At 47.6% G+C, this 15,160-nt stretch overlaps 1 protein-coding gene across 1 annotated transcript in view; it reads right to left on the bottom strand.

Annotated features, from left to right (window-relative positions):
- Nucleotides 1-370: 370 nt before the first annotated feature.
- TYMS (thymidylate synthetase) overlaps nucleotides 371-15,160 on the bottom strand; it is an 81,653-nt gene continuing 66,863 nt past the window's right edge. The window contains exon 7 of the mRNA XM_085605808.1: nucleotides 371-1,146. Within this exon, the coding sequence (XP_085461934.1) occupies nucleotides 1,009-1,146 (138 nt within the window). The 3' untranslated portion in view covers nucleotides 371-1,008. The remainder of the gene's footprint in view (nucleotides 1,147-15,160) is intronic.

Below are 15,160 nucleotides of genomic sequence, written 5' to 3'. Positions count from 1 at the left end.
GCCACCCCCTTTTGCATAGTGTACTATATGTCTGTACTGCTAACTAGAAACCTGGGCAAAAAAATAGTCATTCAGTCGAGATCACTCTTCTACTGGTATGCACATTTATTATCCCTGATCCACTGCTCAAGAAGTATTGCTGAAGTGTATGAACAGCATTAGTAGTAAGCAATAACAGTATCCTAGTGGCTCATAGTCATGAGAATCTATAAAATATTTCCATTCAGTAATTTGTACTACCTATTCTTTATACATTATAACATACCTCCACCCGGTACATTGCAATTTGTACTTACCTCGTTTTTCAGGAAACCATAATTATTAAATTATATGAGCAGGGTATATTGATACAAAACATATCACACATTAACCTAGCCAAAATAGTTTATTTTACCATAACAAAAAAATGCATTTATCATTCTGTGTGGAATTCATTTGGACGCGCACCTTTGTTCACTGGTCCAATTGATGATGTTGAACCTTGACCTATCCCAATGAGCAGTAATGGTCACCCCACATTTACTACTGTTTAAGCCTCCAGGTAGCATCTTTCCACAAAATTCACCTGGACTGCATAATTCAAGGCAGTCTTTCCTGGTGATTCAGAAGCAACAATTACAACTGCTCACAGACATGTCTACTAGCAAAGCAGGAAAATGTAGGCTGCGGTTCCAGCTGTATTGATAAGATCCATGACCATCTGTAACTTTTCTTCAGCGCCAACACAGCTTCACTACTCCATTAAGTCACAAAAGCTCTCCTGTAACCGTACTCCATATTTCTCACAGGATGCATCTGTACATATACTACACAACATTTTAACAATCTAAAAACCAGACATTAACAATTTTCATTGAAAGCTACATTTAAAAGCAACATTAAGAGCATGTTTGAATTTCAAACACTTCCCCATTAAAATATTAGCACAGTGTACATAGTCCCCATGGTACAGCGCAGGTAGGTCCTCTGCTTATTTCTTTTAGAAAAAGCAAATTTAATAGGCAAGTGCTAAACAGCCATTTCCATTTTAATAGCTGGATGTGGATCATATCCTTCGATTTTGAAATCCTCCGCCTTAAAATCGTTAATATTTTCAACTTGGCGGAGGATGGTCAGTTTTGGGAACGGCCGTGGAACCCTCTGAACCTAGAAGGGTGAAAAAACAACAAACAGCAATGTCTTTTTTAAGAAAATATAATATAAAACAATTTTGACAATGTAGCAGACACCTACACAAGTATGTCGCAAAAAGGTAGCCCCTATTTTAGAGGAGCTTGGCCAAACAGACAAAACCTTGCAGGAACAGCAACTTTTCTTAATACACATCTTACATTCTGAAAAACGGCCTTTATAAATTGTTTGTCTTCTTCAAAAGGATTACCTAAAGCAACTAAGAAATGAGTGAGGCAGAGAGAAATTTGTATACAATTGTCCTCTAAAATCATGCTAAATTCTATTAATTTTTATAATATTTTCACACTAAATAAAATGTCCCCAAAAAAATGTCTAGTTGCAGACTGGGCCAACAGGTATGTATGCCTTACTGCGCAAAAACAATCCTGCATATAAAACGCAGGCAACCTTGCACTGTGGTGCAACGGCACTAGTGTTGGCGTTAGGCAGAAAACAGTGCTTCAGTGCTAGGATACAGCAGAAATGTGCCACATTGTATATGCTACTTACCAGTATGCATCTGTTCTTGGCATGTAGGGCTGCTGACATTCATATCTGTGCATAGATCGCCGCCTAGTGTTGGGTCCGGATGTTTGCACGTTGTTGTCCTGGAAGAGTCTTCGAAGTATCACGAGATAGGTGACTCCTCCCCTGGACCACAGTGCGCATGGGCATCCTCTCCATCCTCAGATTGTTTTTCGCCATTGTGGCAGTGATGGAGTAGATACAGTAAGTGATGACCATGCTATAGAGTAATTCTGAGTGCTGCAGCTGCTACAGGCGCCGGGGAGGAGGGTGGGCGATATGAATGTCAGCAGCCCTACATGCCAAGAACAGATGCATACTGGTAAGTAGCATATTCAGTTCGAGGCATGTGGGCTGCTGAATTCATATCTGTGCATAGAATAAATAGCAGTACCTTCTATAAGCGGCGGCTACCAGTGCCAGCTGCAGCAGTCTGAAAAAGAGTTTTGAGAACAGCCTGTCCTACAGCTGCCTGCTGTTTTGAGTGTACATCTACGCAGTAGTGTTTGGTAAATGTATGTATAGTGGACCATGTGGCTGCTCTACATATTTCCTGTAAAGGAATATTTCCCAGGAAAGCCATGGACGCCCCTAACTTTCGTGTTGAGTGGGCTCGTGGGGGAATCGTTAATGTGCGTTTAGCTTTTTGATAGCAAATTTGAATACATTTAACGATCCATCTGGCTATACCTGCTTTGGAAATGGCGTTGCCCTTGTGTTGTGGAGAAAAGGCAACGAAAAGTTGTTTTGTTTTCCTAAAGTCCTTAGTTCTGTCTATATAGTACATGAGGGCCCTCTTTACATCTAGTGTATGGAGCATTCTCTCAGCGACATTTTGTGGATTTTAAAAGAAAACAGGCAGTTCAATAGTTTGATTCATGTGGAACTGCGAAATTACTTTAGGCATGAATTTGGGGTTGGTACGTAGTACGACCCTGTTTGCGTGAACCTGTATGAATGGCTCTTGAATGGTTAGTGCCTGGAGTTCACTAAATCTTCTTAACGAAGTGATTGCTACTAGGAAAGCTACTTTCCAGGTGAGGAATTGAATCTCACATGAGTGGAGAGGTTCGAAGGGTGGACCCATCAGTCTGGTGAGGACCAAGTTGAGGTTCCACACCGGTGCTGGTGGGTGTCTTGGGGGAATTACTCGTTTAAGTCCCTCCAAGAAGGCTTTGATGGCAGGCACTCTGAATAAAGAGAGGTGCTGCCTGTTTTGGAGATAGGCTGCTATTGCGGTTAAATGGATACGTATTGAGGTGTAGGCCAGATTGCATCGGTATAGGTGTAAGAGGTAACAGATTATGTTTTGAATGGATGCGTCTAGCGGGTTAATGTCATTGTTGTTGCAGTAAATGACGAACCTCTTCCATTTAGCCGCATAGCAAGCTCTGGTAGTGGGTCTCCTGGCCTCCTTGATGATCTCCATACAGTCAGGTGGCAGGTTTATGTAGCCAAACTCTAAGACTTCAGGAGCCAGATTGCCAGGTTCAGCTGTTGCGGATCTGGGTGCTGAATTTCGCCATGGTTCTGCGTTAAGAGTGCAGGTTTGATCCGCAGCCTTTGATGTGGCACCACGGAAAGTTCTAGAAAGGTGGTGTACCATGGCTGGCGCGCCCATGTGGGAGCAACTAGGATGAGTGTTAGTGAGTGCTGTCGCAGTTTGCGTGCCACCAGCGGTATCAATGGCGCTGGGGGAAAAGCGTACGCAAATCTGCCGGACCAGTTCATCCATATCGCATTGCCCTGCGACTGTGGATGTGGGAACCTGGCGGCAAAGCTTCGGCATTTTGCGTTTTCGTTTGTGGCGAATAGGTCTATCTCTGGATGACCCCACTGTTGAAAGTACGGTTGGAGAACGGACGGATGTAGCTCCCACTCGTGCATCTGGTGGCTGTGTCTGCTGAGCAGATCCACCATCTGGTTGTCCTTGCCGGGGAGGTGTTCCGCCATGAGGAATATGTTCCTTTGAATGGCCCACTTCCACATGCTCTGAGCCAGATGAGACAACTGTGGAGAGTGTGTTCCTCCCTGCTTCTGTATGTAGTACATGGCAGTCATGTTGTCCGTCCGGATCAACACGACTTTGTTGCACAAGTGTACTTTGAATGCCTTCATGGCTAGGAAGATTGCCATCAGTTCTAGAAGGTTGATGTGCATCTTTTGTTGTGTCGTCCATAGTCCCTGCACTGTGTAATTGAGTACATGAGCTCCCCATCCCTGGAGAGAGGCGTCCGCCGTCAGTATTATTTGTGGAACAGGCTCTTGGAACGGTCGGTCCTTGCAAAGGTTTTGTGGATTCCACCAATGCAGAGAGTTGTATGCCCGACCGCTCACCAACACTAGGTCTTTTAACTGCCCGTGAGCCTGATTCCATTGACGTGCCAAGCACTCCTGAAGCGGGCGCATATGTAGTCTCGCGTGCGGGACTATGAAAATGCAGGAGGCCATCATGCCTATTAACTGCATGAACACTCGCGCAGGAAGGGAGTGTTGAGGTTTGAACTTTGAGATCAGCAGTTGCATGCCGTTGATCCTCACTAAATTTGGCTGAGCCGTGGCTGCCAGAGTGTTTATGGTTGCGCCCAGGTACTGTCGTACATGTGCGGGTTGGAGATGTGATTTTGGGTAATTTAGTGAGAATCCCAGACTGTGAAGAAGGTGAATGGTGAGGGACATGTGGCTGGCACATTGCTGGGCTGACTTTGCCTGAACAAGCCAGTCGTCCAGGTAAGGGTAGTCGTGAATGTGTTGTCTCCGTAGATGTGCAGCCACTGTAGCTAGGCACTTTGTGAAAACCCTGGGTGCTGTTGTCACACAGAAGGGGAGAACTTCGAATTGATAGTGATGTTGCTGAATAGTGAACCTGCGATATTTCCTGTGTGATGGGTGTATGGGTATGTGGAAGTACGCATCTTTGAGGTCTAGTGTGGCTAGGAAGTCTCCCTGGCTGAGCAGCGGGAGAACCTGCTGTAGGGTGAGCATATGGAAATGCTCTGAGAGAATGTAGTGGTTGAGGGGTCTCAGGTCTAGTATAGGTCTGAGTGACCCGTCCTTTTTTGGAATTAAGAAGTACAGAGAGTACACCCCTGTCCCCTGCTGGTTGATGGGCACGACCTCTATTGCCCCTTTTGGCAGCATACTTAGCACTTCCTGCTGCAATAATGCTAAGTGCTCTACGGACATAGGGCGGTGCTTTGGGGGTATGTTGGGAGGAGTGGAGGTTAATTTGAGACAGTAACCGTGTTGGATGATGTCCCTGACCCACCTGTCTGTGGTGATGGATTTCCACGTGGACAGGAACCGCTGGAGTCTCCCCCCGACAGGTGTTATGTGGTCGGGGGGAAGGGAGAGGGCGTCACTGTTTGTTTTTGGGGGAGGACCTGGTGTTGCCGTAACCACGTCCCCTGCCCTTGGTGCTGGAGCCACGATATCCACCTCTGTTGGTTTTATCGTAGGTACTCTGTGTGCCCCCTTTAGTGTATTGCTGCTGTGACCCCTGGCCTCTAGCTGCTCCTCTATTCCCGGGGCGACGAAAGGAGCCACTACAAAATTGCTGCGTCTGCAGAGCCCCCATTGACTTCGCAGTGTCAGTGTCTTTTTTTATTTTTTCTAAGGTAGTGTCAACTTCGGGGCCGAATAAGTAGTCGGGGTTGACTGGCTGATTCAGGATGTTGTTTTGAGTCCTGAGATTCTTAACCAAGCGTGTCGTCGTAACATGACGCTGGTGTTAATTGCCCTTGCTGCTGTGTCGGCGGCATCCAGTGCGCACTTAATGGATGCGTTGGTAAGGAGTTGTCCCTCTCTGATGAGGAGCTCCGCTGCCTCTTTGTATTCATCTGGCAGATGCTGGAGTAGCGATTCTAGCGTGTCGTAGTGTGAACGATCATAGCGGGCCAGGAGGGCCTGTGTATTGGCAATGCGCCAGATGTTCGCTGCTTGAGCTGCAATTCTTTTGCCTGAGGTCTCCAGCACCTTGGACTCCTTGTCTGGGGGAGGAGCATCACCAGTCGTTTGCGAATGGGCTCGTTTGCGAGCGTTAGCAACCACCATGGAGTCCAGAGGTAACTGCCCTCTAATGTACATAGGATCTCCGGGCGCAGGCTTGTACTTTTTTTCAATCCTGGGGTTGAGCACCCGTGCCCTGGTTGTTGCTTTGAAAATGTCCTTTGCAGGTTTGAGAACTCCTTTCAGCATGGGCAAAGTTTTGACAGTTCTCTCTGAGGAGGCGAAAGTGTCCACTAAGAAGTCTTCCTCAACAGTGTCAGAGTGGAGTTGTACTCCATGATTGGCAGCAGCACGTTCTATGAGGGCATTGAAGGCAGCAGTGTCCTCTGTGGGAGATGTTTTGGCGCTGTAAAGCTGCGTGTCCTGGGTATCTGGCGCGGCACCCTGGTCTGTAGGGTCATCCCATGCCTGATCTGGGTCCTGCTGCTCATCAGGGTAGGTGGTATCATCACCCATGTAGTCCTCCACTGCGTCCGTTTCGGAAGGCGTAGGAGAAAAGGACTGGGGATCCTGATAGGAGGGTTGCAAGCGTTCATACAGAACCGGTTCAGACTCCGCTGGCAATTTGTGCTTTAGAGGTATTCTGTAGGAGTCCAAGCCCTTGTCTGGCGTGATCTTCCGTTTTCGGAGCATCAGTCTACCAGTGTCGGCGTCGATGAATTGTGGCTGTGAAGGCTCAGAATGTGTGTGTCCGGTAGATGGGGACTGTGTCTGGCGGACTCGTGTTCGGATCTCGAACATCTTCGGCGCCGTGGGTGGCGGCAAACCAAAAGTGATGTTGGTTGGCGCCGAGGGTGCTTTTGGAGCCTTGTTCGTGTCGGGGCCCGACGTGGATCGGAGGGCTGCCCGTTCCCTGATGCGTTGCAACGACGCCGCGACTTGTCGCACTGAGAACGCTGAAGGTTCTTTGGTGCCGGTCGGTACCGTGGAGGTAGGCGTCGACTGCTTCGGAGCCACAGGGTCATCGATCTGAAGACAGGTATCAACAGTCGTTGGAGTCGATGACTTGGCGTGTGCCGCCGTCTTCGATGTGGACTCAGATGGAGCGGCCATTTTGACTTTGGTGGTCGGGGCCGACTGCTTAGGTGCCAGGGGCCGAGGCGCTTTTGTGGGACCGAGGGCCTTCTTTTTCGGGTCGGTACAGATATCCGCTGCAGTGAGTTCGGCGCCGAAATCCCTCTTAGTGCGTTCGGAGCCGACGGCCTTTGCTGGCGTCGTAGGAGCGGAGGTCTTCGAGGGCTTCGAGCCGATCACGGCCAGTTTCACTTTTGGTTTCGGTGGAACTGGTGGGACGATTGGTTTCGTTGAAGGGAATCCAGTCGTCTTTGGTAATAATGGCTCGTGCGGGATGTTCGAGGCCGGGCCCGAAGGCGGGGCCGAAGAACTTTGGGATTGATCTCGGGTAAGGCCCGGAGGCGATCCCTCGACCTGAGCCGTAGAATGACACACTTTGACGGCCTCCGTATCGACGGGTGGGCCTGGCTCTTCGCTAGACCTATCTTCTTCGGCCCCAAAGGCCTCATCGTAGTCTCCTACCTCGTCGACGACTGTGAAAGAGCCCTTAGTCGTCTTCCGATCGGGAATCTTGTTCGGAAGCGGGGCTGGAGTTTACTTCTTCCACGCTCTCTACGTCCTAGTCCTCGGTGCTGAAGATGTTGGCCGGGGCAGGTGCTGATTGCTGCGCTTCTAATCTCGCTGCCCGTCGATTCCGGAGAGTCTTCTTCGATCGGAATCGGGCACAGGCCATACATTTCGATTAGTCGTGATCCGGTGAGAGACATTTGTTGCATACCGGGTGGACGTCGATGTGTGGGTATTTGGCGTGGCATAAAGGACACCGTTTGAATGGGGTCCTCTATTCCATCATCGATGTAAGTTCGATGTTCGGATTAAAGGGATCCGAAAGGCTGGAAGAAGTTTCGAAACTAATCAAGAAAGCAGTCGATACCGAACGGAAACAGTACCGACGAAAACTAAAGGCCTTTTGGCCTTAAACTGAATTTTCCTAACTTGAGCTAAGATAAGCACATCCGAACCCAATGGCGGAAAAAAACAATCTAAGGATGGAGAGGATGCCCATGCGCACTGTGGTCCAGGGGAGGAGTCACCTATCTCGTGATACTTCGAAGACTCTTCCAGGACAACAACGTGCAAACATCCGGACCCAACACTAGGCGGCGATCTATGCACAGATATGAATTCAGCAGCCCACATGCCTCGAACTTAGTAAAATATGGTGTATTTCTGTGGTCTCCCTTTCATGTAATATAGCACCTTTGCATGGAAAATTAGTAAATATCGTACAGTGTGCATCCCAATGTCTCTAGGGCAAATAAATAAAATATGTTCTGTAGAAATTCATCCATTCTAATAACCGACAGATTCACACCATTCGGACGGTATAATATGGTTGTTGCAAATGTATTAGGTATGGTCTCCTTCTTGAAAACTCTTATGATCCCTAGGTATTGAGCACCTATCCAGAACCTCCTGGGAATGTTCTCTGACCATACCACATCTGTGGTATCCATGATCCTAGTGTAGTCAATGAGGTATTCTTGAAACAAATCGGCCCTACCCATAGCTGGGAGGTTATTTCTACCCAAATGGATAATCAAAACATCTGCATTTCGTGCCCAGGTTCAGCATGCTTGAATGACACATTCCCTCCACTGCAACCATGTCTTTTCAAACCATTCTACCTTCGAGCATTGAAACTGGAATGTTGCATTCTCTCTATTGTTGCCAGCTCCTTACGGCACCCTGGATACGCAACAGTGCCGGATGACCCACATGGTTTGCAATGGAACGGGTTAGGGGTGGGCTATGGCTAGTTCCCACCCCTCCCAACTGCTGGCTTTAGCTGTTACTGCAAAGCGGGCCCAAAGTTGCATAACATTTTCTCTGACCTGGCAATTCGCCTCCAAGGCCACCCCTGCCTGGTTTTGCATCGTTCTCTGTGGCTAATCCCAAGAAAAAAGAAGGTCCCATGCCAGGCGCCTGCATTAAATACCCTCCAACCCAGAGGTAAAAATCCTGACCCAGTGTCTCACTCCACTGCCCTGTAACTTCCCTGCCTTTCTGTATCCTTCTCATTAACCCTGCCTAGTCCGGGTTCTACTCTCTGGGGGGGGGGGGGGGATGGCCTTTACTAAGGCCCATGGTCCAGCTTTACTAAAGCCCCCTGGTCCAGCCCTTTGGAAAGGGGAGGGCGAACCAAGAGGAAGAACCTCTACTGAATACTTTTTAATTTTGAGGCTGTAGGCAGCTAAACAACAAGATTAGCAAGTTTCTGTGCAATTTGCTCCTCTTGATGGAGAAGGTATGCAAGATATGTCTAGCGTTCTGGACACTGGCTAAACTGCTCAAAGTTGATACTTGTAAGGCAGTGCGTTGATGCAATCAGCCTGGCACTTAGGACTCCAGCAGGCAAGATTGCAGCAATCTATGCCACAGGTCTTCCCATCCAATCACTGAGGGCACAGAGAAAATACCAACAGGGTCCGAGGAGAAAACTATGGCCTTGGGATAGGTGGAGTGAAGAATGAGTGACGGGTGCACTCTATACAGAGAAGCAATGTTTAAGTGCTCTCCCGTTAGCGTCCGATAAATGAAAGCGTATTTCACTCCAGTTTTAATTATGTTATGTTACCTAGTCTTATAAAGCGTGTAGCTACCCAGGACTGGGCTTCCCAGCACTGACAGGAATCGTAAGGAAGAAATGTGTTAGTTAGGCAAAGAGGTGGGCCTTCAATTGCTTCCTGTTGGCTCGGTGGTAACTGGGCAGGGAGCTCATTTCGTGTGGAGTGAGAGCTTGATAACAGTCTCAGTGGGTTCCTTTTGTGCAAATCATGAGTGGGAGTTTGTGCGAAGATGAGCTAGAGCAAGTAAATGACAGATGAGCATCACTAGGGAGGGGTGTCTGCAATTAGCTCTAACAAGTAGTGCCCTTTGCACGGTTTCAGTCAATATCCTCTACTGGATCCACTAAGGGACGTGTCGGGTCTCCAGTGGATCTACAATCTATATTATGCACTTTCACTAGTTCCTCTACTTCAGTAGGCCATATATTAAAAAAAAAAAATTTAAAAACACCTCAGATTTCACAAAGCTGGAGCTAGACAGATGGCAACTAATGAAGTCAGACAGCCTTGGTCTCCTCATCTCAGCAAGCCCATTACTTGGTGCCGTCCTCTTGAGTAGGCCATCCTTTTGCAGGACAAAAGTTCAGATTCTTAATCCAACTTCGCAACTCTTAACTTGCAGGCGAGAAACTAGAACATTGAGCTCTTGCTTTTTATGATCTTTCTCAGCTAGATGGCAGTTTGTCCACAGCTGGCAAATCATGCATACCTCTAGTGTATTCTTACAGGTGTCACAACAGATCATTGCAAATGTTGTTGCAGTAAAACTACACCCACAACCTTCACTTAGCTCTGCCCCTGGCAGAAAAAGACTTATTATTGGTAAATTAAGAGAGATCTAGTTGTCCTCTCAGCAAAGGCTTCTACACGAGTCTCTCAAACTTGGTGTTCATCATTTTGAAGGATCTGCAATACAAGATTCTGCAGACCTCGCCCAATTGTGTCCTGTGATATTCCATGTTACTGTTGTATACATGCAAATACACAGAGCACTTTTCCACACCTTGCTTCGTCTCCTTTAAGTAAATGGCAGGGATTGTATGAGGACATTTGAATAATACACTGGAGAGCAATCGTACCATGGCCTTGCGTTAAACTAAGTAGATCCCTACCTCAACCCACTGTTTTGGATACCAGGGCTGGCTGTAGGAAGGTGGATATCTGACTATGGTTACCCCCAACTTTTTTGCCTAGTGTCTAGCTGGTTTTTCGACTTAGTTGGCCTGAGATCCTGCCATTCAGGGTCTCAGGCGGTCTGCTCTCTCTTTAAAATGGACTCCATGTACCTTAGGTACATACCCAATTGGTAAGGATCACCTTATTGGACCCTGTACAGTGTACCCTAGGTACCCAGGGCATAGGTGTACCCTAGGCCTCCAGCATGTATTATGCCACCCCTGGTCTGGCCTTCCAATCAGACACAACTGGCTGATCACTCAAGCTGGGGCAAGGTTGTGTAATCACCCCTTGCTTAGATATAGTATACCTATATCTACCCTTAAAATAGACACATGTGTACCTATCAGCCACTCCTATGGCAGGCCTTAACAATCCTGGAGGCAGAGTGCTTGGTAACATGTGAGATGGTGCTCTAGCATGAGCTGAGCCTGTGTACAGCTTTCGGAACCATGTCCTTATAGCTGTTCTATGATATAGCCTACCATATACTCTTAAAGTGCCTTATAATCTTAAACGGTTATGGTAACTATGGTTTGGCTTTATCAAAACATGTCGTGTAAGGTGTCTAACACTTTGGAATAATACCCCCATACCATTTCTGGTGATGAGGATATTATTCCCCCCTTCTAGAGGGCGAGACATGTTAAAATCCTACTTTGCTGTTTAACTCTGACCAAAGCCTCAGCATCACAAAATGGATGCTGCTGCCACAGACACGAGTCTGACCTCCTGCAGCTGGGAGCCCTCCCAGCCAGGGCGGCCTGGACAATACGTTTCCTGCTTGGCTTGCTTCCCCCAGACAGACTTTAGTGTATTGAGGCAGGGAGGGCTGAAAGGAATGAGACATGCCTGGGGCACACAAGGTATCCCATGCATAGTCCAGTTCAAACCGATGCTGGGGCACTCCAGCCCCAGTCCTGGCACGAAACTGGACAAAGGGAAGGGGGTGTAACCACCCCCCTCCCAGGTCCCACCCATAAGGCGTGACCTAGCAGGCAACCCAGCCCCCCAGATTAGTATAAGAGTGGTAGCTGGGCCCCAGGAAATTAGATTATCCTGAACCTGCAACTTGAACAGAAACTCTGGACCTTCGACATTCGACGAAAGAAGAAGACTGAAGAATCTCCCTTGTGGCCAAGGAGTGGCTACCCTGTGCAAACAGGCACCATCAAGTGACTACCCTTTGCTTTGCTGAAGTTCTACGAGGGACCGACTGCAGAGCCTTGACTTCCAGACTTCTCCGACCCTGATCCACATCCACAGCCGAGCTGAGATCCGTGGAGGCGACGAAAGACGTGGGACCGGCTACCTGGGAAAAGTGGCGAGTATCTTCCAGCGCAGCTTCTGAGGCACCCTCGAAGTTGTGCAGCGGGGATTGAGAAGCCCCAACCCCAAGCATCATCTGCACCGAAGATCAGCCCCCCCCCCACACTCCACGAGTCCTGCGTGGGGTCCTTCTGCATTTTCCTGCTTGCCGCGTCTGTCCGGTCACTGGCCCGTTGGCTAGTAACCTTTGCGACGACACACCTGTAACTTTCGACTGCTGGTTTGGCTCCTCCAGACTGGCTCCTGCTCTTCTGAAAAAGAGAAGCACCCTAGACCTTCCTGGTCTGCACCAGAAGCAAGTCCTCCATCCTGCGTGGGTTCCGCTTGCCAAGGCTTGGTGAGTCCTAGTTAGACTTCGACGCCAGCAAGAGCCTTCGTAGGACAGCTCGCCTCCTGGTCCTGGTCGTCCTCGACATCTCCTGGTACCCGTGGCTGCTGCGACAAGCTTCACCTCTTCACCTGCATCTTCACGACCTCACCTGGTTCCTTCCTGGTTCCACGTGGTCACTGGCTAGTGACCCAGACTCTGTCCCTTCTGCTTGCAGGAATCCTTCCTTCTTGATCCCAGGCTTGGGATCCACCGGACACTCTTCACTGACTGCCTGTCAGTATCTTTCCTTCAGGCATCCATAGGAGTCGACGACGAAACCCGACGTAACTTCACACCTATGCACCCGCAGCCCGTGGGCTAGGTAACTTGGGTACTCCGGTGCTCATCAGGGTATTGACCATCCTAGTGTCTAGTTTTCCAGTCTCGACTTCCTAGCTACTCCAGAAGTGTCCTAAATCTTACTATTTCTAAACTGTACTATTTCTATCGATTATACGCATTACGCGTGAGTGTTTCCACTCTGCACTTGAATCCCGTGGGCCTCCCACTTCCTAACCTTTGGTAGTATAGTGTAGCCCCAGCGATTCCCTAGGCCTATCCTATTTCCGTGACAGTGGTCCTTATACCACTTACTTAGTATATGGTTTGCGTGGCCCCTAGGGCCTAACTGTATTACTTACCTGTGTGACTTAATGTATGCTTAAATAAGACTGTTGTACTTACCTCGAATCTCATAAAGAGTGCTGAGGGTTTGACTAGAATAAATACACTTTATTTTATATATATATATATATATCTGTTGTGGTGTCCTTTCATTTGGTATTCAAGGGGTTACAAATGGTATAACAGCTGGCTTCACATGCCATTCAGAGTTTAGCCTAAGACTGCTCTTGTCCATGCTACCACTAGGATAGCTGGTCTATAAGGTTGACTTTACAACCAATCACCACAAGGGTTGTTTGGACTGATATAAGGTGTACACTAGAACTAGTGACATCATACATCAGGCCAACTTCTCACACTGGCTAGATGTTGGACTGAATTAGAACCCAATGCACCATTGTTATATGTGATCTAGGTAACCAGTGTTCCGGTCTGGGTAAGACGTTTTGTCCTCGTTTTTATATACAGTACAAAAAAACGAGACCTTGAGAACGAATACAATGAAAGGCACAGGTGTCCTTATGTCCATGGCACAGACCATTCCCCCGAGTAAGGGGCAACTGACGCAACAACCATTTTGCAATTAGTTCCCATATAGCAGCATATCATTGAAAAGGAAGCCTGAAATACTATACGGCGTGCATATAACAGAGGTGCATCACCAACTCCAGTTATGGTTCACACCTCTCTATAGGGAACCACATTTTGAAACCTCAATAACTTTGTTTTCCATAAGCAACTTGCACCAGACCAGATGGAAACTATTTTCAGTGTGGAATTTTAATGTTTAATATTTGGGGAAGATCGCTCAAATTGATCAAAGGTTGCATAGAGCTCCCAAAACAGGTTACTTTTTTCAAACTACATTTGTTTTCCTAAAGGAAAGTTTCTCAGCAAATAATTGCTGAATGAAAGTTTCGAAGATGGCACCACGGGAATGTTTCCATGATTCCATACCAGTCCTTGACTAGGCGAATTGTAAGTCTCCTTTTTATTTTGACGATACAAGCAAAAATGGGAGTGTTGATTATTTATGATCCAACCATAAATACCTCATTCAGCAACCCTCTCAATTGTATATCAGCTCAGATTAAGAGTCGATGATGCATGAGCGATCGGGTTTTGTGGGGAGGTGAGGACAACCATTGACTTGGCCAATGGTGGGCATAAATAATGTCCAAATAACACCACTCATATTGCCAGATGTAGAAGTGATCTCAGAACATGCCCTGCCAAAAGCAGGGGGTAAATAAAGTGATCTCCGAGCCTCCTGCATCAGAAAAGTCCGAAGAATTCTCCCAGTAACCTCCCCTCAGCTTGCCCAGTGGCAAGCGGCTGGGTGTGGAAGAGGGTTGGAGGATTTACAATGATTAAAGCTCAGTGCTACCCTAGTATTTCAAAAGACAGCACATGTGCAGCTGATAAGAGCCCTGCTCCACAGTCGCCACATCATTTTTGGAAGCTAAGAGGACCAGAAAAACACACCTGCCTCTGCCCTGCTTTTCTATGGCCCACAAAATACTGTGAGAAATGAGGAGAGGGGCAGTTCTGTGCTGTCCTTGTAACTTGTTCGCAAATGCTCATGTAGCCGCCCTGAACCCATTTGCAGACCCCAAAAGTACAGGGTAAATCTAAACTGCTCCTGCACACTATCTGCAAATACAAACAGCTACAACTGTTCTACTTCTCCGTGTCCTTAAAAATACTGCATGCACAAAAGCAGAATAGCTGTCCTGAATGTTTTTCCTGCTTTTTTCTTTGTAAACAACAGTTTTTGCAGCTGGGTAAAGCTGGGAAACAAATATATCCTCATGCTTGTCCAATTGGGGGATGGGGGAAATAAAACTCCCCTCTGTTCAGTGGGAAAACAATTGAGCAAACAAACATCCCTAACTTTAACCAGGTGGTGGGCAAATAAATATTCTACCCATTGGCCAAGGTGAGAAGTTGTAGGGACAAAAACACCTCCACCGACCTTGGGAAGAAGGGTAGGGTGAAATAAATATACCCTAGAGCTTGGGAAAGAATGAGGTGTAAGGCCACTTCTGTGGCGGAGGAACAGACACTGCTGCCTTTATCCAAGGTGGGTGGTTAACAAATAATACCACCTCTGCTTTAGGCAAGGGTTGTAAGCTTACAATCCAATCCCACCACACAAACACACCCGATTTAGGAAAAGGCGGACAAAAAATAACCTCTACCCCAACTCTGGCCAGAGTGAGTGGGGGCAGCAGACACCTCCTATGCCCCTCTGACAAGGCAGAGAGGCGTAAAAATATTTTAAGTCTCCCCAATCACCGGTCTCCAACAA

This window comes from Triturus cristatus, chromosome 5_1 (genome assembly GCF_964204655.1).
Source record: "Triturus cristatus chromosome 5_1, aTriCri1.1, whole genome shotgun sequence".
NCBI classification, from domain to species: domain Eukaryota; kingdom Metazoa; phylum Chordata; class Amphibia; order Caudata; family Salamandridae; genus Triturus; species Triturus cristatus.
This window is presented reverse-complemented; position numbering and strand designations above follow the sequence as displayed.